The following is a 26,837-nucleotide window of genomic DNA, read 5'->3' as shown; positions in this document are numbered from 1 at the left end:
AGGGGAGGAAAGAGGCGCGGTGGACTCATGCCGCGGAGGCAGCGGCACTACAGACTCACTCGAAAAGAGTGCTGTTCCAGAAACGGACTTTTCTCTAGGTGTCCTACACTCCTAAGGGCCAGTTTAGAGTTAGATTTACCATGCTGCCCCCATTTTCTGTTGTTGTTGTTGTTGCCCCCATTTTAACAAATCTTTTATAGACCCCACCCAGGTTCTTCTTTCCTTAGCCTTACCTCACCTTCTGTCACACATACCACTTCTGACCTCATAATCCCTCAGCTGCAGCCTCAGGCCCTACCCCTAGGGATGCTGCTTATCCACAACTGCCCATAGCTGTCTCCTGTTTGCACAGTCTGGACCTCCTCAGCCAATTTAATCCATCTTCCTCTCCAGTCCCCCGACCTTATGGGCCCACTTGGCCCCCCAAGGCCTCTAGAACACCCTCCTTCTGCCATGACTTATTAAGACTCTCTGAAGAATGAGAAGATCTTCAGAGCATGTTCATCTATGTCGAACATGGAGGTGAGGGGTATCACATAGCTGATGTCTATGTGTAGGGTTGGGGATGTTGGAGGGCAGTGGAGATCACAGAGGTGGTATAACTGCGGAAGGACCACATACCCCGTGCCATCTCTTCTCAGATAATCAGCAGTTTCTGGCCAATACTAATTGTTCTGTCCTCCTGTTGCTGCAATATGTCCGTCATGAAGTGGGGGTGCCTAAAACAGGTGAGGAGTGTGGGGAGGAGACTCATGGCCAAGGATCAGAAGTAGCAGGGTCATCTCTAGCCGTCAAGTCCTCCTCCTGCCAAGAAGAGAGCTTCTTGAATCCAGACAGCTTCCTCCAACACGTTCTGAATAGGATCACTGGCCTCTTTTGCTCCCTCTCTCCCTCCTTAGCTGCCCCAATTACCCTGTGGTCTCCCTCCAGACATCATCGATTTGTGTGATGCAATGGGGACAATGCAGATGTTTTTCCTGAAGAAGACCCTTGGAGACTATGCCAACAAATTCCTTACAGCTCGAGACACCTACTACGTTTGCAGGGTGGAGTATGGGTTAGCAGGTAGCGGCTTGGGAGCATTCCCCAGAGATAGAGCAAGGCCCCAAAGATGGACTGTGGACCTGGCCCTTCAAATAGGGCCCCTAAACCAGATCCAAATTGACCGTCTCTAGTCAGCCTAAGGAAGGGCACTGCCTCTATGACATTGGTTAGGTTAGCACATTCTATGCACCGCTCCCCCCCTCCCCTGACCTGACCTAGGGATGGACCAGAGGGGAGAAAATAAGTTACACCAGCTCAAGGTAGTGTTGAGTGTTAGGGTCCTGAAATCTTGGGCTTTGGAAGGGTGGAGGCTGGGTGACGGGGGCTGGGGATCATGCACTGCCGTGTTCACAGGAACTGTACTTCAGAATGTCTACAGAGCTTTTGTGCCCCTCCTGAAGAACCCAGATCCCAAGCTAATTGGTAAGGAGCATGGTGGAGGAAGAAGGCACATGGAGGGTACTGTATAATGGTGGGTGATGGAGAATATAGGGTGGGGCTGGTGTAGTCCATCAGGCAGGATCACAAGATCCTAGGAAAAGGGGAATAGGGTCTAGGGCCACTTCAGAAGGGATGTTTAGCTCAAACCAGGTGCAGTGTGCCTGTGTCACTCATCCCTCCTCGCTGTTTCTCAGCCATCTCCTCAGTACATCTCCCTATCCCCACCACATCATTCCCATCTTTCCCTTCACCTTTCGCTCTTGGAGTCTTGGTGTCCCAATTGCCACTGAAAAGAGCAAAGCTTGGGCACCTTCAGGTCACTCCTCAGCCTAGCTTTAGGCCCGGTTACTCCAAGTGATCATTTGAATGATGGGAGGGACAGGATGGGAAGGGAAGTTCTCCAGTCCTCGGAGGTGGGGGTGCCTTTTCCTGGTTCCTAGATACCTTGCATACACAATGTGACCTCCTGCGGAGGGGTCAAATAAAAATGCTTAGAAGACAAGAAGCCAAGAAACGTGCTCGAACTGAATCCTCAATGAAATCGTCAATGAAATCGTCAATGAAATCGTCAATGAAATCGTCAGGGAAATCGTCAGGGAAATCGTCAGGGAAATCAGTGAAACTCCCAGTAAGCCTTCCCAAACATGGTCTGTCTCAGCAACCTCCTTTCCTCCCGCCAGTCTACCGAAGGCTTCTCCACCCTGGCCCTCTGGGATGAATTTCCTTTCCAAATCCAACATCCATGCCCAAGACCTGCCTCTCACCTCTTTTGTCCTGCCTTCGGTCCTAGTTTGTAGAAAGCTTCCCTGCAGGGGCCTCTTTCTCTACTTACTGACCCTATCCTTTTCCAGTCCAAATCATCAGGACGCTCAGATGGAGGAGGGACCACTCGCAGTGGTCCACCCGTTAAGACCAAAGCGAACTTAACTCGTAGTAGGGATAAAGGTCGCCAGCAAAATAAAGTGACCAACTGAGAGCAGCAGTACTAGGTATGAAATTACTGGCATTTAATGTGAGGTTCCTTTTTTCAAGAAAGACTTCTTCTCCCAATATCTGCACCAAGGCTTAAGTCTGCGCCAGGCATTGTGGAGGCTCTCAGGGTGGGTAGGAGCAGCGAGGGCAAGCACATGGGTGGGGGTGAGGAAAGACAGCGAAGTCTAGCACAATGAGCCTTTGAGGGACAGAGTGGGGGGTGGGGTCTTCTCCAACCAGACTACCTCCCCCTGGGAGACCTATCACAGCCCGCCTACTCCTGCTGGGGTTAGGTGACGGATGGGCATCCCCTGCCACACTCCACCAAGTCCCCGTCTGAAATTCCCCCACCTCCCATCAGTCTGCCTCCGGGCAGTCCCTACCTCCCCCTCCGCTATCCGCGGGGAAGAGGAGGCAGCAGAAACCAGAGCTGGTTATAGGCATTTATTGAATTTATTCATTTATTGATTTGACACACTTCCCCACTCCAATCTAGCACATGATACAATCTGGGTAGGCCAGGCGCTGACACAGGAAATGATGGGAACCCACAGCAGGGGCGGGGGAGGGGACAAGGCAAAGGGGACTGGGGGAGGGGCTGCTTTGGGGGCTAGGGTGGAGAAGGAGCCCCAGATGGCCTTTCCTAGCAGGTGCTAGTAAACCTGATCCACATTCCCCTCCATCCCTGCTCATTTCCCAGACCCTCAGCCAAGCTCCCCAGCTCCCCTTTCCCTGTTCTGCCCCTCCCCCTGCCTGCTACTGCACACACTTCCACATAACCCCTGCAGTCAGGCAAGGGGAAGAAGGGCAGGGACAGCTGTCTGGGGCCTTGAACAGGGAGGTCTCTGTGCCTAACTTTACCACCCTAAATCCTTCCCTCCTTCTCTTCTCCCCCCTCCCACCCCCTTCCCAGGCCACAAACTCATTCCTGGCCCTCAACACACTCTCCCACCATAGCACGAACCCACAGGGGGTCACACGAGAGTGTGACTGTACCCCAACACCACACTCCCAGGCACAAGGTGACAGAGTGAGGGGACCTGGCTTAGGGAAACTCCAAGCTAGTTCCGTGTAGGCCATGTTTTACACCTGGTCCTCACGGGAGCTCTTCCCCTTGCCCCCTGCTCTCTGCTGACCTGGGGTTCTCTCCCCTATTTCCCCCATGTTTCCCGGAGTAATGTCTGTAGTGTTTGCATCAGGTCACTATGACAAAGCCTTCAGAAAGAAGAAAGCATTCTCCCCATCACTAGCACCTTGCCACTGTTAAAAATCTCTATATTTGTGTTTATATTTCTTTAAAAGTTTATAAAAAGCCTTTCTGTTATCTGTAGCCGTCCAAGGGTGATTTGGCCTGGTGAGCCACTCCAGGCTTCAGACCTCGGCCCTTCCAGCTCCCCATTACCACCCCCCCCAGTCCCACACCACTGGCCCAAGGGGCCACTGCATAAAAATCCCAGGCTCAACCCAGCCTGGACCAGCTCAGATAAGACTCTACAAAAAATCCTGCTCCCAAAGGCAGGGGTAAGGCCACTGGTGACTTCACATTTCCAACAGTACTGCCCGCCCCTGCTACAAAACCTATGGGGTGGGAATGGGAGGGGCCCAAGGATGGCTCCTGAGAGGGGGGCCTTACCCCCTAATTGGCACAGTGAGAATAAACCCTCTCCCTTTCCCCCTCCCCTTTCCCTCCCCACCCCCAGCTTTATAATTTCCTCAACACCCAGGTGAGCAGACCCTACCCTAGCTCTAAAGCAGGGTCCCAAATTCCCAGGGAGGGGTCAAGGGTAAAGAGTGGATATGGGCACGCCTGGCTCCGTCTCTGAAGCAGGGAATAAAGCTGCCAGCCAATGGCTCAGGGATCTGTGGGAAGAGAAAACGGAGGACAACGTAAGAGGCTCATCTGGGGCATGACAACTTTCCACCATCAAGATCCACACCAAGGAAAACAGAGACGGCCCCTTCCCCACCTCTCCCATGCTACCTTGTAGGGGTGAGCACTGCTGAGGGGCCTGGAGGTCCCATCTGGAAACTATGCCACTCTAACATGACATCGCCCTTCCAGTTCCCCGGGACCTCCAGCTACCCCTTGTTCTAGCTCTCCTTTGCTCAATCACAGGACTAGCTGGACACCTAGGAGGAGGTATAGGTTGTGAGATGCTACCGTGATTCGGCGGTGCCGTACCTGGCTCAAAGTTGAAGTCCAGTCCTTCGCCCCCATCCATGAGGTCACTGATGATGTTATCCATGTCACACTCCAGATTCTCCATGTACATATCAAGATCGAGATCCTGAGGCATTCGGTCTTGGCTTGGAGCTTCAGTAGGAGGTGTGAGCACAGGAGCCCCCAGGGGCTTGGGGACGGGAGCACCCGCCATGACTGGAGGCGGTGCTGGTGCTATCATCGGAAGGGTGGGAACCAGACCACTGGGGCCTGGAGCCTCTAGGGGCTTAGGACACAGGCCACCCCCTGTGCCTAGCTTACTGGAGGAAGGTATCCCCCCCAGCAACAGAAGTGTCGGAGCCTGGGACAGAATGGGATCTACCTGGGTCATGAGGACATCAGCAGGAGGTGGTGGCGTATCAGAGGTGAGCAGGGCCTCCAGGGACTGGGAGCTTGAGAAGCACCCTTCTCCTGCTGACAGGGGCCCCTCTGCTGGGCTGAAGAGGGAGGTGCTGTAGGTGTGTAAAGGGCCTGAAACCCCAGGATGCTGCAAAGAGAAGCCAGAGAGGCTGCTCCGAGACAGCAGGGAATGGGGAGATGTGAGATTGAGCCCATCTAACAGCTCCAGATCTTCTTTTAGGGTGGGAGGGACACCCCCAGCATAGCTGCTGGCCGAGGCTGGCATTTCCTCTTCCGCCAGCACCTCAGGCTCTGGTCTCCTGGGGGAGGGCCGGGTGCTGACAGTGCTAGCATTGGAACTGCTTCGTGGACGGAAGGTGCTCCACACATCAGCTTCCTCGCGGTTTCGAGAGCAAGGGCTGCCTGACCACTTGGCAAAGTGGCCAACAGGGCTCCTCGGAGTGGCACCTTCGGGCGGAGCTGGCAGCACAGCTGGTTTCTTCTTGGGGGCCTTGCTGCGGCCCCGGAGCAGCTTGCTGCTGCTATCCATGGAGGCTGCCCGGCGGCGGGGCGCCTTGCCACTCTTGCCTCCCTCTGGATTCAGCATCCACCAAGAGCTCTTGCCGGTAGCCTCGTTGTGAACCTTGATGAACTTGCTGTGCAGGGACAGGTTGTGGCGGATCGAGTTCTGGAGGGGGCAGAGGCAACAGGAAAGGAAGGTCAGCGGCCGGCAGTGCAGTCTAAAAGGACGCTGGGATGCAGCGGGGGCATTCCTGGAGACGCAAAGCTATTCAAATCCAGGGGGAAAAGAGGCAAAGGTAGGGGTGGGGGGTGGTGGCAGGGGATGAGACCACACACAGTTCCCACCCGAGCAATGAGCTAGTCAGAGGGCACCGTGCCCCCCTCCCCGCCCCCCCCCCCCAAGAGCTCACAGCACTCTACCCCTCCCAAGTCTCTGGTGGCTGTCTGGGGCTTGTGGGCGTTGAGAAGACGCACTCCTGGTTCAGCAAGAACTAGGCTCAAGTGGGAAAGAGCGTTCCACAGCTCCACCCCTTTCCTTGAGTGCAGGCTTGGGTGGAATTTACAGGACAGTGGCGCAACAGCAGCCCAGGACAGACCCACCCTGTCCTGAGCCGGTCCTCGGAACTGGCTGAGGGGCTGGAACCTCAGCAAGGCTGGTGCTCCACTCTGTACAGGGCATTTGGGCCCCGACTCTCTATAGGATCGGCAGATTCCTTTTTTCTGATTTCTCCCAATTCCTGGACACACACCCTCAAGTACATTCAGGCCAGGCTTCTCTCTGTGCCTCAAATACACCAGGCCCATCCCTCCCCTCCCTCCCTCCTTGTCCGGGGAAGGATCTCCCCCCTCTCTAAATTCTACTAGCTCGTCAAGATAAAGCTGAAGTCCTCTCTCTTTTCTAAAGTGGTTGCTTGACTTCTGCAGCCAAATTTCTTGTACAGCATTTTTCATCTGTTCCACACAAATTTCCCCAATCTATATTATGCTGTTTATGGTTTCAAGTAATTCGTCTTATCAAGTGTAAACGCCAGGACACGTTGTCCAGGTGGGCAGCCCCCAGCAGTGCCCCCCTCAGAGTGCCAATCTCCCAGTACATAATCAATATTTGTTGCCTGATTGGTGGGTGGCCCTCTGGTGACGGATGGTGAATCTCCCCTTGAGGCTCCGTCAGCTCTTGAGTGCCTTGAGTATTAGAAGCTGTGTTCTTCCTTCCTCCCTCGCTGCTGATTTTCTGCTAGAGATAAGTTTTTTTCTCCAGGGGCCCAGGGAGCTGAGATTGGCAGCTTCTTGAGCCCCCAGAGCGGCTTATTTCTACTGGCTGCTCCAGGCTAGTTACACCATCCTTCTGTGTCCGCCCCACCCCACCCTCCAGGAACCTCCCTTCTCTTTCCTACCTCCTTTTCCCCACTTCTCCTCAGGAATTTGTGCATAGGATCTCCAACCTTAGAGGCATTTGACCTCCCACATGAAGGTCTTTAGTGTTTAGAAACTTGGGAGGAGCCCAGAAGGGCTTAGAGCAACTAGCAGGTTGAGGCTATGGACAGTCAGAAATCACTTCATGTGTTTCAGACTGATGCTCTAGATAAGGAGACCCTCTGCCTGGGGAAAGATGTTTAAGCAGCCTCTTGCTCCAGGGCTCTTTAGAAGTCATTGTCTGTAGTAATGGCATTCCAACTCCTCTGGCTGCGTTAATGTTTTTGGTTCCTTCAAGGAATCACACTTGTCCATCCAGCCTGGGCTCTTAGTAACTGAGAACCACGGTGACTTTTGGCACTGTGATTCCCCCCCCCCCACCCCCTGCCTTCCCATCCTCTAACTCTGGGTCTACTGAGAAGGCTCATTCCTTTCCCTACTACTCAGTACCCACGAGTGCCATTTGTTCATCCTCTTTTCTTTAGGCCTTGGAACTAGTACATTGTACAGCCTCCTACCTGGAGAGGTCGGCTCCCTAGAAGCCTACCGTTCTAACCTGTTGGAAGGGGGGTGACTGCTAATTGCTCCCCCAGCCACCTAAATTAAGCCTTCTTGTTCTAGGTGAGTGCCGCCCCCTGGTGGAGTGGTAGTAACCTTGGCACATCACCAGGGAAGCCAGCTCAGTCTTGAGGTCTCCCCCTTGGAGTGGGGTGGGGGTGGGGAGTGGGAGGTGAGGGCCTTGGAGGCCCCAGATTTGGCCTGATTTGACTTTGCCATCATTCCATGGCAGCATGGATTAGCAGAAAGAGCATATGATTTATAGTTAGACCTGAGTTCAAGTCCTCATTCTATCGATTTTGGCGAGTTTCCTAACCTTTCTGTACCTTAGTTTCCTAATATGTAAAATGTGGAATCTCAGAATTGCTGTGAAGATAAATGAAATTAAAATTTTTAATTACTTTGTAAACTAAAAAACCCCGTACAAGTGTAAATTCTAAGGAGGGACTACACTACCACAGCATAACTAACAACTCATGGTTATTTCTTCTACCCTGGAAAATGAACCTAAGAGAAAAGAAAAACAGCTGTGTAGGCTGGGTCCAAGGAGGGGAGCTCTGTATGAGCTAAGACTGTGGTGTGGCAGTCTACCCAGAAATAGTGCCAAGGGTCTCAGTCAGCTGTCCTGCTTTCTGTTCTGCCCAACCCCTAGGGATACTGCGGATCCGATCCCTTGATCTCTCATACCTAGGACAAGACCCTCCTCTGCTCACTCAACCCTCTGCATTTCCTTGCATGCTGATCTCACCACCTGTGGGGGCACAAGGCGTCAATAGGAGTTAAAGCTCCCAAATCTTGTGATTAGAGTCCCATATTTCTCAGGACAAGCTTTCAGAGCATCTAGCGAGATCTTTCCTCGCAGTTTCCTCGTGGAAGGCCAAGGGAGCTCCCAACCTTGTGCTCTGAAGTCAGAGCCCTATCTATTTTTTCCGTAAATATTCCTCAACAGTAAATGAAAACTTCCCCCCACAACTTGGATAGCCCCTTACTAAGGAGAGTTTCTTGGCATTATATAGGGTAAACCGAGACAGCCCACCCTTTTTTCTTAGTGCATAAGATCTGCTACCTTACCACATGGATATCACTCTTTTTACCTTTCGCCACTTCACTCCATCTTCTTGGGTAGCAGAGTCCTAGAACAGTACTTCTACCCTGAGGTATTGGGAGGCAAGCAGGGAATCCAAGTGATCCCACAGGAATGGGAGAAAAGGTGTTGGGGTGGGAGGTGGGGGAGGAGGGAAGGCTAGGTTCCTGTGGGGAATCCACACAGTTCCTGCTGTACATAGGATAAAGACTTCTCTGTGGGGATAAGTGTTTGGGGCAGGCCAAGCCAAAGTGCTGGGAGTGTTGAGCAGTGAGCAGAGAATTCAATTTTCTCCAGGGCAAGGACAGTGTCTTATTCATCTGTGATCCTCCAGCATCAAGCACCCAGCGGCATATACTATGTCTTAAGTAAATGTTTGTCTAAATGACGACGGAAGGTGGACCTCTGGGCTAGGGGTGTAAAAGGGGCCCCAGAGTAGAGGTAAGGAGACTGGGGGGACCAGGAGCAGACGGGTATTGGGACGGAGGTAAGGGGGTCATAGTTACCTTCCATCCTGCTGAGCTGTTGCTGTCACCCTTGTCCTTGAAGTAGGGCACTGTGCGGACCATCCACTCATAGATCTGGGCGAGTGTCAGTCGCTTCTCGGGGGCGCTTTCAATGGCCTGGCTGATGAGTTCTGCATATGACTGATTTCCCCAGGCATTCCGGCGGGAGCCTCCCTTCCGAGGACCTGTTACGGCCCCCAGGATCCCAGGCTGGGGGCCCCCTGCCGGGTCAGGGAGCCGGGAGGGCAACAGGGTCGGCTGGGAGCGCCCCTCCGAGCGCCCCTCCGTGTGTACCTTCTCTCCCAGACCTGACTCCACCTCGGCCGGCTCGGACGGCTCGGGAGCGAGCTCTGGTCGGGGAAGGGGCCAGGTGCAGGAGCGGGGACGGCTCTGGGGTTCGAAGTCGGGATCGAGGTCTACGAGCGCGGCAGCCTCTCTGGCTGAATTCTCATTCACTGGATCCATACGTGGAGTTGGACCTCCGCCGCTCAGCGTTCAGAGGAGCCTGCCACAGTCCCTCGCGATGCCTCCCCCCAGGGGGGAAGCACCGAGGGCCAGGAGGCACATTCCTGCCAGTCCTCAGAAAGTCTCGAACTTCCCCCTCGCCCCTGGACGCTAGCCCCTAAGCTGTCCCTTGCACACAGTTAGTTCTCTGATCCTCTCCTCCACTACAGCCTGCAGCCTCGGAGCTCTTTCCGAGACACCACCTGTAACCTTCGCCTAGCGAAGGCACTTTTTCCCCAACCTCTCACTCAGCTTCCTGCTCTTTTAAACCTGAGGCACCGTATCCCCTCACAAATCGCGCTCCCATCACCGAACGTCTCTTTAGCCGCAGTTCCCTCCCCCTTTTAAGTTGCTGCCCCCCGGACACTCCTCCCGAATTTCCTCCACCCGGATCACTGCCCTCCCCCACGCCCCGCTCCCCCGCGTCACTCGCCCCTCCCCTGACTCCCCCTCCCCCCGCCTCTTCCCTCCCCCCAACTCTTACTCGGGTCCACGTCCCCGCGGCCCCAGCCTCTCGAATTCCCGCACCAATCCCCCTATCAAACCCCCCCACCCCCCGCCCCCCGGGTTTCCCTTTTGTTTTGCTCCAAGCTGCGGCCCCCGCCTGACGTCTCTGTTTACCACTCGCCGGGGCAGCCATCTGCGCACGCGCCTGGAGAGCGGGTTGGGAAACAGAGTTCTCTAGTCTTGCCAGCCTGGTCGGGCTTGGGGACTACATCTCCCGTCCTACTTCGCGGCCAGGAGCCCGATCTGGGTGGCAGGAGAGCGGCGTGGCAGGATATAGAGAGGGGGAACATTAATTATTAGAGGTCGTCGCGGACTTTTTCTTTTCTTTAAAAATCATTTTCTTCCTTTTCTCCCCTTCCCCCCTCCTCCCTTGTGATTCGGGATCGCCTAGATGAGCGTGTCGAGAGATGTTAGACCGTTCCGTCTTTCCATCGGAAGAGGGCAAAAGGAAAAAATGCGGTCTCTGCAAGAAGCAGAAAACCGAGAAGCACGAAGCAAAGAACTGACTAAAGAATAGGCTTGTTTTCGTGTTGAGGAGATGGGCGGAGGGCTTGGGGAACATAAACAAATGGTTAGCTGATGATGGTGTCTCCCCCACCGCTCTCGACTCCCCATACGCAGTTCCCATTGATAGTGCGGTTGCTAACCAGTTTTCTCCACTGGCTCTTCTGGCCTCTCCTCAAATATTGATATTCTCCAGGTTCCCATCTTCGGCGGCTTCACTTCTCATTCAACAGGTTCCAAACAGAACTCATTATCTGTTCCTGCACCCACACCCCTATCCTCTGGATACTCTTATCTCTGAATTTGGTTAATGGTTGTCCTAATCTACCCAGTCTCCTAAGCTAGATTTACCCTTCATCTTTTCATCTCCCTAACCTCCCACATCCAAATCCCAGTTCAGGATCTTATTTATCACCGGACTAAATTGCAGCATCGTCTTAATCAGACCTCCCACCACGAATCTTTTCCCAACTGCAGTTTATGTTCTGTGCTGTCAACAAAGTAACCTTTCTAAGAAACACTCCTGGTAATAACTAAAATTTATGGAGCACTTATTATGTGCTGGGCGCTGTGCTGACTGCTTTATATAAACTAGCTCCTTTACTCCTCAAATCAACCCTGTGAGGTAGGTACCCCTGTCATCCCCATTTTCCAGACAAAGACACTAATGCTCAGAGATTTAGTGACTTGCCCAAAGTCACACAGCTAGGAGGCAGGAGAACTGGAATATCACCTATATGTGATCATAGCATTTCCCTGCTTAAAACTTCCTTTGATTTTCCCCATTGCCTATGTGATAAAGTTCAAACTCCTTAGCAAGGCATACAGGTCTCTTCAGATTCAGGCCACCTTTCCTGCTTCCTCTTTCACTGGGCACATTAAGTTCTGACCAGTTCGAGTTTCACACTATTTCCTGGAAATGCCATACATACCCTTTTATACCTTTCCCTCCACATCCTGGGATGTCCTCCCTCTCATCATCCCTTCCCCAAGTCTCTTATTCTGGAAAACTCTTACTCAGCCTTCCTGGTCTCCCTCACGTACAGTTAGTTCTCTGTCTTATGCATTCCCAAGCATTTTGTGCAGGCTTATGTTATATAGCATAAACCATATTATACTGTAATTATTTGCTTATGTGTATGCATGTCTCTTTCACTAAACTGTGAACTCCTTGAAGGCAGAGACAAGTTTTATGTATCTCTGTGAGCCCACATAACAGACATTCAATAAATGTTTGTCAAATGAATGAGGTCAGGAATCGAGTGACCATTGCACTTGTGCATTTGACAATGTTTTAATAAATGTATCATATTTATTTACTGCCTGGCCATGTCCCATTTTTCCTGTTAGATGACAAGCTCCTAGGGGTAGAGACTGTAATTTAACTTATCTGTATAGTGCCTAGCATTATACCATTGGCAGTGTTGCTTGATACGTGCTCTGTGATGACCAGGCTTTCCTCCCATCACGGTTGTAAAGCCATACCACCTGAAGTTTTTCAGAGGCCGCAGCACATTAGACCTTCAAAGTGATATTAGTCTGCTCATGGTAACATAACCATCTTGGTTCTACATATCCCTGCCTTCTTCTACTCCAACACGCAGTTGTCATATAGAGGGTAAAGAGAAGACTGTGTATTCCCACCTGAGGTCCAGACTAGAGGGACAGGAGATAGTTGCTCACAATGTCTGCGAACATTTCCTGCCTACGCCTCTTCCAGAACAGCCTGGAGTACGCGGAAAGTGCTGCACGAGCAGTGAATTTGGTAGAAGAGGGAGCCTGGTGGGCACTAGGTCACAAGGAGCTCTCTTCTAACTGAAACAGGTGTGGTGGCAGATCATGAAGAGCTGCTGAGACAGGGAAATGGCAGGGTGGGGCAGGCACCTGTCATGGCTTGAGTTATATCTTGTGTTGTCTCCCTTTGTGCATTTGTTTGGAAAGGTCCACCTCTCTACCAACTCATGTCCATCACCTTAAATTTCCAATTCAAAGCTCAAAACTTACATGCTCTTGGAAACTTTCCCCAACTAGCCCAACCTGACAGATCACTTAACAACTTTGCATCTCCTGAGCCTCTATGAACTCAGTTTGTATTCTTTCATTTTGTGCTTGGGGTTACATGGCTTTTCATTTCATGAGGGCATATTGTCTCCCCAACTAGAGTATAAATTCTTCAGTCAATCCACAAATGCTTATTGAGCCTTTACTGTTAAGATGAGGGTATACCTTGTAACTCCAGACAGATGAAAATGACCATAAACCATAGGACCTCCAGATGCTTTAGGAGGGTGAGCTGAAGGATCGATGGAATGGTAAGAACACCAAGACTTTAAAGCATGCATCCAGAGAGGTCAGAATTATGCACTTTATTACTGTGGCAGTGTTGGAATATACATTAGTCAAGAGAGAGAGTCAGCATGGTGGCCTTGGAAAATAGAAGAGACATTGGTCATGAAAGAGGACCAACACAGATGCAAACTATTATACATAGGATGGATAAACAACAAGGACCTACTACTGTATAGCACAGGGAACTATGTTCAATATCCTGTGATAAACCGTAATGGAGAAGAATATGAAAAAGAATTTATATATGTATAACTGAGTCACTTTGCTGTACTGCAGAAATTAAACACAACATTGTAAGTCACCCATCCTCCGATAAAACTAAAAAAAAAAGAGGACCAACAGCAGGCCCCCAGAAAACTGCTATAGTTATAAGTTACAAACAGAAATATGGTAGGATATGGGGGGCACAGGCCTTTTTCCCAGTTGCAAGCCAGGAGTTTATGATCTCAACTGGCTCCCCATTCCCACGTGTTTTTTTCCTCTTGAAGGTCAAAGATGTTTGACTCTCTTGCCTCTTTCACCGCCACCACCCACTCTTCTACCTGGGTGCCACCCCCCAAGCCTGCTGCCAAACCGGCTTTATTCATTTGAATTGAGATAGACATTTCCCCACTTCTTTCTTACCCTGCCCAGCTTTGAAAACACCCCTCCCCCCATCTAGGGTTTGCATAGGGTTTTTGCTAGTAACTACAGAGAAAGATGAAGGGGTTAACAAAAATAACAATGAGAAAGCTCAAGGAACCTCAGCTTGTCCCTGGTCTTCACAGACGTGTATGGAACATCCATGTTTTTGTAGCCCTCTTCCCTAAATCCTTCTTTTATGTGTTTCCGTGAAAGATTTCTTGTTCTTCTCGTAGAAGCCAACAACACCCTCCCAACCCTGTCGTTGTTTTTAAAAATCTTTTTAGTTAATAAACATTTCGTAAGAGCCTACATTTCCAGACACCAGGCTACGTGCTTTTGCATAAAGTACACCCCAGACTAAAGTCCTAAGATTTAGCCCCAAGTAGATTTGAGTTGGCACCACTACTAAGATTGAGGCAGCTTTCAGTCCTTTCCAAACCCTGGAAGTCAGTCTGATGTAGTAAAAAGAGCACTAGGTTGAGTCAGGAGATCTGAGTCCTTGTCGTTGTTCTGTCACTAACTAGTTGAATAATGATAATAATTACACTACTGTTAATAAGTAACATCTATTGAGTTTTTATTATGTATTAGGCACCGTGTTAAGTGCTTTACACAGATTATCTGGTTTAATCCACACGATAAGCATGTAAATTAAATGCTATTGCTATTTTCATTTCACAGAGGAAAATGAGACTTAGAGAGGGTACAGGAACCTACTTAAGATCCAGAGTTACTAAGTGGTAGGGCAGACGTGCAAATCCAGGCCATCTGACTCCAGAGCCTATACAAATCAATTCACCTCTTTGGCTTTGTTTTTTTCCGTTGTAAAATGGGAATACTGTATTAGGTGATCTCTAAAGTCTCTCCTAGGTCTAAAATCCTATTTTCTGTGATGTTTGATATGGGTACAAGACTCCAGATTGCCCTTTTGGCTTTAGACTGCCCTGAGCTTACACTTCACACCCACACAAATTCTGTCCTGGTCCCCTGCAGGAATAAGGTCCACAAAGCTTCATCTCTCACATTTCTGGCTCTTTGAACTGACCTTTGAGCTTTCTCATTAACCATTCCTATAGGCCTCTATGGTTTCAACCTTCGAATGGCATGATACTTACTAGGCTTATTACCAGAAGAGCGTCCAATACACAAAAAGATGCTTGTATTTTAAAATTGCATGAAAAGAGCTAGATGTGATGCTTTATATGCTATATGCTCATAATTTTGTTTAAAATACATTGAGAAAAAAATAGGAAGAAATACCCAAAAGTGTTAACAGTGGTTATTTTTTCTTTTTACTTTCTTATATTTTTCCAATTTTCTTTGTGTATAACTTTTAAAATGTGGGAAATGCCTTATGTTTTGCTCTTTCTATAAGGGATTTGAGGCACTTTACCAGAAAAAAAAAACAGTACAAATGTCATCAGATTATAGAAGTAGAACATCAGAGGCATGTAGAGGAAAAAGCAGCTAATGTGCGATGACTGAACATTAAATTAATCTTCTGGGCCGCCCAGGGGAACGGGGAAAACACAGTAAATTACACAATTCTTCTTATCAGAAAGAAAGACACGTGGCAATTCCTCAAGAGAGATAGAGATTTTCGTCACTAAATTCTTTTTTCCCTCACTTGAAAAGACAGGGCTACAGCAAACAAAATTTTTTGAAAAAAATAAAAGATTCGTAATCCCATCGCCCTCATGCAATTTTCATCTTTGCCTATAGCTTTCCGTCCTTGTCCACAGACACAAATAATTTTTCATAGCTGCAATTAGACCCTATGTACCATTCTGTGTTGTTTTTTTTCAATGAACATATCATAAACACGTTTTCATATTTAGTCTTCCAGAATTACAATTTTTAACAGCTACATAATGGTTCATCGCTGACACTAAATTCCATAAGAAATTTCTCATGTGGGATTTACCATAAGGGACAATGTCCTCAGTAACAGTTTTATAATGCACACAGAAGAGATTTTCATATTACTTTCTTGTAACTACCCTGGCTAAAAGCCAAGGGTATAACATTAAAGCATTTCTGCAGGGGCTGAGCTAATATGGTTCAGGCATGTAACCTTCTGGTGCTCTAACTTGATCTGAGGACACAACTTAAAATGCCACCTAAAGAAGTGGATGGATAGAATGTCCCTTATAATATATTCCATAAATATCTCTTCTCACAGCCAGGCTTTTGACAGGACCTCAGAGGCTGACTACATTTATTCTCTGATGAAGCCCAGAAGAGTTGGTATGCTCTGTTGTTGACTGAGGCAGGATCCATATGTTTTGGAAGCCAGATGAACAGGTGGTTGGGTGACAGGGTTAACATTCTGGCTTGAAAGTTGAGAAGCTTGACCAGTGTTGTTGCCTGCGTGGAAGTTGACCTTGCATCCCCATGGAGGTAGGGTGCAGGTGAAGCCAGATTTGTCTTAGGAAACAGCTTTTGGAACTGAGTTCTACACCACAGAGGAGAGTTTTTTTTTTACCTCCTTGGCCGTGCCGCATGGCATGTGGGATCTTAGTTCCCCGACCAGGGATCAAACCTGAACCCCCTGCACTGGAAGTGCAGAGTCGTAACCACTGGACCGCCAGGGAAATCCCCAGAGGAGGCATTTTTGATGTGAACAATTTTCAAAGCCCATAACCAGTCAGGTGTCCTGGGCATAAGAAGGGAATTCTCGTAAATATTCCAATGGATCCTCTGTTTTTAGGAACTGTAGGGTCCCAGTGTGTCTGCCAGTATGAATTAGCTGCAGAATGGGGTTTTATATTGACCAATTGAATCTTGGAGACTGTCACCAAGGACAATTGAAATTTTTTACATAAATGAGATTGAGCTGTTATTTCTGGCACTAATTGTATACCAGAGCCCATTGCCTCTTAAGAACTACATCTAATGTGTGATAATACTATGTCAGCAGAATAAAGGTGGATTCATTTTTTTAAATTAATTAATTAATTTATTTATGGCTGTGTTGAGTCTTAGTTGATGCACGGGGGTTTTTCTAGTTGCGGCGAGCGGGGGCTACTCCTCGTTGCGATGCGCGGCCTCTCACTGTGGTGGCTTCTCGTATTGCGGAGCATGGGCTCTAGGCACGCGGGCCTCAGCAGTCGTGGCATGCAAGCTCAGCAGTTGTGGCTTACGGGCTCTAGAGTGCAGGCTCAGCAGCCGTGGCCCACAGGCTCAGTTGCTCAACGGCATGTGGGATCTTCCCGGACCAGGACTCGAACCCGTATTCCCTGCGTTGGCAGGCAGACTCTCAACCACTGTGCCACCAGGGAAGTCCCCGGATTCATTTTTTATTTAAGAATTTTTATTGTATTAGCATTACAGCCATAAAACAAAAAAAAAACTTTTTAAAAATAGGGAAATATGGGCTTCCCTGGTGGCCCAGTGGTTGAGAATCCGCCTACCGACGCAGGGGACGCGGGTTCGTGCCCCGGTCCAGGAAGATTCCACATGCCGCGGAGCGGCTGGGTCCGTGAGCCATGGCCGCTGAGCCTGTGCTCCGCAACGGGAGAGGCCACAACAGTGAGAGGCCCGTGTACCACAAAAAAAAAATAAATAAATAGGGAAATAGAATAAAATAATTACCCACAAACCCACCATCTTAACACAACTATCATTAGGATTTTGTATACTTCCCTTATTTTTTTCACCACCATATTTTTACATATTTATATTCACGTTATGTATATAAATTTGTGTCCTGTTTTAATAATTGTAGTTACACAAGTAATACATGAATAGATTTTTCTTTAAAATTTTAGAACATTACAGAAAAATCTAAAAATCCCTTTAAAAAAAATCCCTTTGGTCCCTTATCCCATTCACCTTTCCTCCCTCCTTGAAGTTAGCACTGTCATTAGTTTGATATGTACTCTTCCAGACCTTTTAAAAAAATACTCTTACATAGGAAAAATGTAGTATTGTTTTGTGTGCAATAAATGATTACATTCAGCAACTGACTTTTTTCACACAAAAATGTTTTTGAGATCTATCCTTGTTGATACTTCTAGCTCATTCCCTGTAACTGCTGTATTGTATTCCATTTAACGAATATGTCACATTTTATTTAGCCATTCCCCAAGGGAGAATTCTTATGTGTGTGTGTGTGTGTGTGTGTGGCAAGAGGGTTAAAAGGTCTGCTAAACTGCCTTAGTTTCCCTGGTGTCACTTGGAGCACATTGATGCAAAGAGACAACCTGAAGTAAGAAAAAAAATAAGTCACTTTAGGAACCCTCCTACACTGTTGGTGGAAATGTAAACTGGTACAGCCACTATGGAGAGCAGTATGGAGGTTCCTTTAAAAACTGCAAATAGAGCTACCATATGATCCAGTAATCCCAATCCTGGGCATATACCCAGAGAAAACCATAACTCGAAAAGATACATGCACCCCAATGCTCATTGCAGCACTATTTACAATAGCCAGGACATGGAAGCAACCTAAATGTCCATCAACAGAGGAATGGATAAAGAAGATGTGGTACACATGTACAATGGAATATTACTCAGCCATAAAAAAGAATGAAATAATGCCATTTGCAGCAACATGGATGGACCTAGAGATTGTTATACTGAGTGAAGTAAATCAGACCAAGAAAGACAAATATATGATATCACTTATGTGTGGAATCTAAAAAAAGGCTACAAATGAATTTATCTACAAAACAGAAATAGAGTTACAGATGTAGAAAATAAACTTATGGTTACCAGGGGGTAAGGGGGGGCAGGATAAATTGGAAGATTGGAACTGACACATATACACTATTATATATAAAATAGATAACTAAGAAGGACCTACTGTACAGCACAGGGAACTCTACCCAGTACTCTGTAATGGCCTATACGGGAAAAGAATCTAAAAAAGAGTGGATATATTATGTGTATAACAGATTCACTTTGCTGTACACCTGAAACTAGCACAACATTGTAAATCAACTATACCCCAATAAAATTTTTTTAAAAGTCACTTTACATGCAGACGCAGAGATGCCTGATCCTCAGATCATCATCCTGCGAGTCTAGATTCACAGGGCTGTCCAATGGAACCTTCTATGATGATGGAAATATTCTATATCTGCTCTGTTCAATACAGTAGCCATTAGCCACATGTGCTTATTCAGCATTTGAAATGTGGCCAGGCAACTGAGGAGCTGAAGTTTTAATTTAATTTAAATTTGGTGACATGTGGCTAGTGGCTACTGTATTGGATGGTGCAAGACTCTAGCGTACGGTAATGGAAGCCACAGTTTTTTACCCTACAAATTATATCATCAGGAGCTCTAAGACAATTGCATCCACCCTCTAAAGGTCAATGAATGATGCTAAGATCTTGTGTTGGTCCCTTTACATGTCCTACTTTTAAGTCTCCTTGTTCCTGATTTCCAGGTGGGTTAAAAGATGGATTATCATACAGAAAAGACAAGGTTGCTGGAAATCCTTTCTGGGAAATGACTATACTCAAACCAAACCATGTAGAAATTAACTTCTAATTCCAACACTCTCGCATGACATTTAATAATCGAACCCCCCCCATCAGCCATCCCACTAGCCCAGTGAAAGTTTCAAGGATGACGGAAGCAATATACAAAGTCAACAGAATAATATGAATATCTTAAAAACAATCTTGGCTATGAGCTGTCGAGTTGTTTGTCATAAATGGGTTTAGACCCGGAGAAAACTAATCTACTTTCTTGTTTTCCATAAATGCCTCTGGGACTTCCCGAATCCCCATCCAGATCTCCTTTATCACCCAGAATGTTCCCGACTGTCCCACATAGTCTGCTAAATCTATAGCTCACGTAGATAGGCACGTGGTTATGCAATTTGCTCCCAGAGTAGGCTCCAGAATGTCCAGACCTAGTGTCCAGTTGATCTTCCCTGGCAACATCAGGCAGATATGACAGCACATGTGGGCTGAAGAAATACATAGTGTGCCCCTGGGGAATAGTGAGGCACGAGGCACAAACACACATACTCTTAATACAGATAATAATAAAATAACATGAAAAATATGCTAGCTATGCCTGTAATAAAAATCCATGACCAGCTCCTCTTTTTCATGCGGGTGCCAATGTATGAAAGTATGTATATACATATACCTATCCTCTTGTCTTTCCCTCCCCCCTCCCATTTCCTGTTCTTTTATGTTTACTTTCTCTGATCTCTTTGCTTAGTCTCTTTCTCCTTCTGCCTCTGGCAGTTTCCACTGCTGATCCCCTTTCTTCTTTTCCTGAGGCCAGTCTTATAGCATCCTTCAACAAGGTCATGCACTTAGTTAATCTATGAGTGGTATCAGGCCATTAAGGTACAAGTTAAAGAGAAAGGAGGCTTAAACACAGTCCTGTTTTACTTGTGATTGTCGTCTGGTGTATCAGGGGACCTCTACCTACCCTTAGACTTTCTATTTTAAACTTTTTAAAAAAGAAAGTCCCCCCCCCACTCACTATAGGAATAATGCTGCTTAAATAATGTGTTTATTAAAGAAAAATTGTGAAATACAGAAAAGAATTGTTTAAAGTAACTGTAGTTCCATCACCCAGTGAAAACCACAGCCAATAATTTGGCTATATTTCTTTCCAGCATTATTTTCCCCTTCCACATAGATTTTTTTTTTTTACAAAAACAATGTAATCACACTATACATACAATTTTGTATTTTTGGTTTTGTCTTTTTCCCACTTAACATATAAGTGTGTTTTCAAATGATTACACAGGTTTATAAATATAATTTTAGTGCCTACATAATATTCTATAAGTTGGATGCACCATAGTTTAATCATTTCCACGTTACTCATCATTTATCTTGAAGTGGTATTGAATGAGGATTTTCACAAGCATTGATTACCAAGGATCTATGTTAAGCACATATGGATAGCCTCCAAACAGTAATTGCCCATGAAATCACAGGAAAATGATAGTTCAATGAAAGCTTCAGTTTTTCAAAGCACAGTAGATTTCTCCATAAAGTTTAAGAGAGTATAATAGTAGTCAATCTTATAGTAGTGTCAGGACCTCCTTCTCGATGATGACAGCCTGGCATAGTAGAAAGGAAAAAATACTTTGGAATCAGACTTTCTTTTCTTTATTCGATAATATTAATTGAGTGCTTATTGCATGCACTGTAAATACACCAATAAGGAAAACATGATGCATGCCCTAATGGAACATATAGTCTAGTGAAGTCACAGACAATCAACTCATGTAATTACATACAGCATGATAAATGCTAAGATTGGAGAAATGTGGGGGGTTATTGATGTATTAGTGAGGGACACCTAACTTGGACTTGGGGGATCAGGAAGGCTTCCTGGAGGAAGTGGCGTTTAAGCTTAGTTGTGAAGGATGAGTAGGAGTTAGCAGGCTGAAGATAGGGAGGGGACTAGAGGAGAGACTGTGTGTTCCAGACATAGGGAACAGCAAGAATAAAGGATTATAAGCATGAGAGAGACTCTCTTTATCTGAAGAGAGTCTTTATTTTGCCTTTGTTATTGAAGAATATTTTTACTGAACATAGAATTCTGGGTCGCCAGTGATTTTTTCCCCCAGTAATTTAAAGATGTTTTTCTACTGTCTTCTAGCATCCACAGATTCTGAGGAGAAGTCCATTGTTATTTGAATCATTATATGTAATGTGCTGTTTTTCTCTGGCTGATTTCGAGATTTTCTCTTGATCTTTGGTTCTCAGCAGTTTGACTATGATACACATAGGTGCAATTTTCTCCATATTTATCCTGTTTGGGCTTTGCTGAGCTTGAATCTTTAAATATATGTCCTTCACCAAATTTGGGAAGGGTTCAACCATTTTTTCTTCCAATACTGTTTCTGGCCCCATTCTCTCTTTTCTCTCCTTCAGGGATGCTAATCACACCTATTTTAGACCACTGATGTTCTCTCATGGGTCTATAAGGCTCTGTTCATTTTATTTCAACCAACTCTCTTCTTCAGATCAGATAGTTTTTATTGCTGTACCTTCAAGTTCACTTACTCTTTCCTCTGGTGTTTCATTCTGCTATTAAGTGCATCTAGTTAATTTTTTAAATTTCAGACATTGTGTTTTTCAGTTTTAGAATTTCCATTTAGTTCCTTTTTATATTTTCTATTTCTCTGCTGAAGTTTCCTATCTCTTCATTCATTACCAGGGCATTTTTCCTCTCCTCATTGAGCATCATCATCTCAGGGTTGGCCTCCATGAATTGTCTTTCCCTTGAGAATGGGCCACATTTTCCTGATTCTTCATATAGTGAGCAATTTTATAGGGTTTACTGGACATTGTGAATGCTATCTTGTGGAGTCTCTGGATACTGTTATACTTCTCTGAAGAGTGAGGATGCATTTGTTTCAGCAGGCAATTAACTTGGTTAGATTCAAACTAAAAACCCTGCCTTGCCTGTGGTGGGTGGCAGCTCAAATCTTAGTTCCATTCTTTTAGTCTTAGATGAAAGTTGTTTTCAGTCCACCCTGTGCATGCATGGTTTAGGATAAGTCTTGGGAGGAATTTATACAGATAATTTAGGGCTCCTCCTCAGGATGTCTTTCTGATATATCCCCTCATTTTCTAGAGACTGTCGTTTCCCCAGATCCTGTCCTCTGGTTCTATAGGCTAGAAAGATGAGGGCTTCCTGTTGTAGTTTTAGCGATGTGGCTGATGACTACAGCCTGTCCTCAGGCTAAACCCATAAAAATAGGAACCCTGGCCCCTGCTGTTCCCTTCTTCTAAGTTCCAACCTCCATCCAATATCCGCCTAGTTTTGTTTACTCTCTGGAGCTTTCATGTGTGTGTGTGTGTGTGTGTGTGTGTGTGTATTTTGTCCAGAGTTTATAGTTGTTACCGGTTGAGAGTTTATTCCATCAAACCTGTGAGAGAATCTCAGATGAGCTTACTTCACATTTTGGGGGGAAAATCATTGCCCCTTTCTTTTTCACCTTAACATTTCTCTATATTATTACCCATATTCTCCTCTTGCTTCAGAGAAAAAGAAAGGCTAACTTGTTTACTTTTCCCCATCACCTCCTATTTTTAGCAGGAACTACAGTTCTTCCAACCATTTATTCAGTTATTCAACAAATATGTATTGAACCAGGCATTGAACTAGGCATTATAGGTAACAAGAGTAAGTCAAAATAGACCCTACTTCACTGAGACCTCTCTCTTCAAGGTCATCAAACGTCTGGCTTCTTAATCACCAGATCAAATAACCTTATCTCAGTCTTATCCTTTCTAACTTCATTGATCCATCCTCCATTGACTCTGGTGACCAGTCTCTCCTTAAAACTCTCTTCTTCATCTTCCAGTTCTCTCACCTCATTGATTTCTCCTCTCATTTTCCAATTAGAGGAATTCTCGGAGATTTTGTCCTTGGTTGCTTTGTTCTCTTGTCCTTAGTAGTCTTAATCTTAGTGTTTCAACTACTACTTACATACCCAAGACTCCAAGTCTCTGTCTGCAGTCCTGACATCTCTCCTGAGATTGAGACTTGAATTTCAGCTGTTTGTCTCCACTTCGTTGTCTAACAATCACAGTAAACTGCATGTAGTCAGAATCCAACTCATTATGTAGCTCCTGAACCTATTCTTCCTCCTATGCTTCCTATATTGATTAATTTTGATACTGGAAGTGTATAATTAAATAAGAGCTGAATCAGGGCTGTTGCAAAAGGGATTTTTGCGTTGGGTGGGAAGTTTGACAATAGGGAAATCTCTAAAGTCCTTTCTAATTCTGTGATTCCATTATGGTCCCAGCACAGTGTTATCCATTTCCTTCAAGGAGCTTGCAATTGAATCAGGGGAGACAACAACTGAGTGATAGCTAGTCCTGACTTCAAATGCAGCAGGAATTCAGAGAAAGGAGATAGTGTGCATTGAAGTAGTAAGAGAAGCCTAAGCTAAGGTATTCAAAGGTAGAAGCTGTATCCTCTATTTAATTTCTATCCCCACACACCATTCTCTACACAGTGTAGAAGCTCTATAAAAACTCTTTGAATGATTTTGTAATCATCATTAATGTTTATTGAGTACACATTGAGTGCATAGCTCTTCACTAATGATTCAGGGGTTAACCAAGATTTGATGTAGTCTCTGACCTTTCCCAATCAATTAGTCAACCAACAAATATTTGCTGAGTGCCTATTATTTGCAATACACCATGCTAGGCATTATGGGGGATACACGATGCAAGAGAAATAAAAGTCATAGTCTCTTCCCTTAGGGAGTTTACGGTATGGTTGGTAAGATGAGACATAAATGTACACAAGACTAATTAAAAATGCGAGTCAGAGCCAAATGAACGCTACAGACAAGAAGTCTGTAAAAAATTTCAAAAGTACAGATTACTGTAGACTGGATGAATATGGAGGCTTTATGGAGGAGGTGGGACCTGCACTGGGCTTTGAAGGATGGGCAGAAATTAAATAGGCTTGAAGTTATCATAGGTATTAAGAAGATAGAATTCAATACAAAAAGTTTCAGATTAAAGGCCAGATGAAGAACATCTAGGCAGGAGCAGGCAACTTACACCAGAATGTTACTAAGCTGTTGTTAGTGACATTCTACCCCTTAAAGTTTTTTTTTTTGGTCTTTATTTCTCTCCTTTTTCCTTTCCTAATTCTTTTTCCATCTTACACCCTTTATGATGACTCCTTTTTAGCCCTGTATGGGCTAAAAGGATCTTCTCTGGGCGGCAGGTTGAAAACCTGGGCTCCAAAACCAGACTGGCTGGGTTCAAATCCTGACTTTACCACTAATTAGCTGTGTGATTTTGGGCAAATTGCTTAATCTGTCTGTGCCTCATTAGTAAAATGCAGCTATAAAAATAGCACCTATGTCATAGGATTGTTCTGAGGATTAACTGAGTTAAAATACATAAAGTGATTAAAAGAGTGCCTGGCAGATAGTAAGTGTTCAATAAATGTTAGCTTTTATTAAGGGAAGAAAGCTGGCTAATTGCAACATTATCATCTTTCCAGGTCTTATTGTTGCTAGATGATTCATTATATAATTAACAAACACCTGTATGGAAGCTGGAGGCCAAACTCTTGTCAGCTAAAGGGTTAGGTCTTTAGCAACACCTGATAAACATGCATAGCTACTCACACACTTAGGCCGCACCACTTTTCCTCAGATTGCCCTCACCCTTAGGCGATCGAGAGATACTTTAGTAAAGTAAATACAATCACCAACTTAAGTAGACAAGTTGAGTATTTAAAGGACTTTTCATCAACATTGGAAATGTTTCATTAACATTTCATCCAACTTTCAGAAGGGATTTAGTTAAAGTAGAGACGATCCCTAGGGAGGCGCCAGGTGAAATTAGGGTTAAAGGAACTTCAAGAGGAGAAGTCACTACTAGTAGTAGGCAGTTGGATGGATGTGTGCAGAAGGAGAGCGGGGCTCCATAGAAAGGCAGGTAAATTCTGGATCAACATTCCCTGGAGTAGACTGTATGTCATGAGCCCTGCTCTCTGGATTTCCTCTCTACATTACCTCTTTTACACTCAGACCCTCCCCCTACTCCCTCCCTGCAGTTCCAGACCCCTGCTCCCAAGAACACAAACACTCCAAATTATAGGGGCTCTTGATTTGCCAATTCCTCAGGACAGTCTGAATAGAGACTAGAAAGAAGTTCTTGTCAGTATGATTGCGTATGACTGATTCGGAGATTGTGCAATCTCCTTTGGGAAAAATTTAAAGGCAGAAAGATGGATAGATGTATGTTTAAGGTCCAGTATTGCCTGTGGGCAGGAGGATGAACTAATGAGATTCCTTCCAATTTGAGGATCCTAAATCTCTCTCTCTCATTCCCCTCCCAACACTGGACTCCTTTTGGCAAAGAGTGAACATAGTCAAAGAAATCCAATGAGAGGAAAACGCGCATTGCTCTCACATCATGCTCTGATGTCACCTGTTTGCCAAGAGATTTGCCTTGGCTATTCTATTCTATTCTCTCTCTCTCTCTCTGTGTGTGTGTGTGTGTGTGTATAGGAGCCAGCTGATAACAGCTGTCAATTGCATTATTACTGCAAAACATTTAAGTAGCCCAGTACCCTGCTACTCTCCTCTCCACGTTATCAAATGTTTCTCTTAAAAAAAAAGACCGTGTATTTACACCTCATTGTGAATTTAACTTTCGCAATTCTCCAAGGGCTATTTGATTTTAAGCCTTTTCCTATTACTTACCTGTATATTCAACTTCTCTCTTTCTATGAAATTCTTCCCCCCCCACGCCAGTCGTTAAACATATTCAAGCCTCCTTTCTCTTTAAACAAACAGACAAACAAATCCTTCTTTGTCAATGCATTGCTCTCTAGCTACCACATTCCTCAAATCTTGGGCAAGCTTCTTTAAAGAATAGTCTGTACTAAATGTTTCCACTTCACCTCTGATTCAATTCTTTTTTTTTTTTTTTTGCGGTACGCGGGCCTCTCCCTGTTGTGGCCTCTCACCGTTGTGAAGCACAGGCTCCGGACGCGCAGGCTCAGCGGCCATGGCTCACGGGCCCAGCCGCTCCGCGGCATGTGGGATCTTCCCGGACCGGGGCACGAACCCGTATCCCCTGCATCGGCAGGCAGCCTCTCAACCACTGCGCCACCAGGGAAGCCCTGATTCAATTCTTAATCTGCTGCAATCTGGGTTCTACTCCCAGCGCTCTACCAAACCTCTCACCTTTAGGTAATTGTCAAATTGAGTGTACATTTCCCAGGTTTTATTTGACCATTCTACTGTATTAAACACTGTTAACCACCTACTTTCCTTTTGGAAACATTTTTTATCCCACTCCTTCAGATCACTATTGTCTCCTGGTTCTCTTTCTACCTCTCTGAAAATTCCTTCCTGGGTTTCCTTCACAAGCTTCTCTTCCTGTGCCTGTCCTTTAATTTTTTTCCCAGATGGAAATAGTTTTATTTTTTCTGATTAAAAAAAGGTACATGTTTATTGTTAAAAATCAGGTCCTTTAGAAAATTATAAATAAAAACATAAAACTGAAACCCCACCACCACAGAGGTAACTACCACTAACATTTTTAATTTATATCCTTCTAGTCTTTAAAAATTATCATATATATCATATACAGTAATACAAATGGTATCACATTACAATATTTTTTTCACAAATAAGATCTTTTATTTGTCACCATTAAAAGTCTGAATTTTAAACAGATTCTTGGACTGGCAGCTAATATCCATCAACTCATTCAACTTTAGCACCTGTCTCAACCCCAGTAGCTTTTCGAGAACTACTACCTTTT

General features: G+C 45.7%; 2 protein-coding genes across 2 annotated transcripts; one reads left to right on the top strand and one right to left on the bottom strand.

Moving 5' to 3' along the window:
• Nucleotides 1-157: 157 nt before the first annotated feature.
• On the top strand, nt 158-2,460 carry CUNHXorf65 (chromosome unknown CXorf65 homolog). Its single transcript, XM_027093624.1, has 6 exons — nt 158-522; nt 642-728; nt 931-1,065; nt 1,399-1,467; nt 1,926-2,025; nt 2,330-2,460. The coding sequence occupies exons 1-6, from the start codon at nt 498-500 to the stop codon at nt 2,457-2,459; spliced, it is 546 nt and encodes a 181-aa protein (XP_026949425.1). The 5' UTR covers nt 158-497; the 3' UTR covers nt 2,460.
• Nucleotides 2,461-2,886: 426 nt separating this feature from the next.
• On the bottom strand, nt 2,887-10,059 carry FOXO4 (forkhead box O4). Its single transcript, XM_027093566.1, has 3 exons — nt 9,101-10,059; nt 4,640-5,705; nt 2,887-4,317 (listed from the first exon to the last, which is right to left on the bottom strand). Exons 1-3 carry the CDS (start codon nt 9,563-9,565, stop codon nt 4,310-4,312), a joined length of 1,539 nt encoding a protein of 512 aa, XP_026949367.1. The 5' UTR covers nt 9,566-10,059; the 3' UTR covers nt 2,887-4,309.
• Nucleotides 10,060-26,837: the final 16,778 nt, after the last annotated feature.

Source organism: Aethalodelphis obliquidens, unplaced genomic scaffold (genome assembly GCF_003676395.1).
Source record: "Aethalodelphis obliquidens isolate GAN/ISIS:26980383/991018 unplaced genomic scaffold, ASM367639v1 scaffold85, whole genome shotgun sequence".
NCBI lineage: Eukaryota > Metazoa > Chordata > Mammalia > Artiodactyla > Delphinidae > Aethalodelphis > Aethalodelphis obliquidens.
Note: the sequence above shows the minus strand (reverse complement) of the source record. Positions and strands in the feature narration are given on the sequence as shown.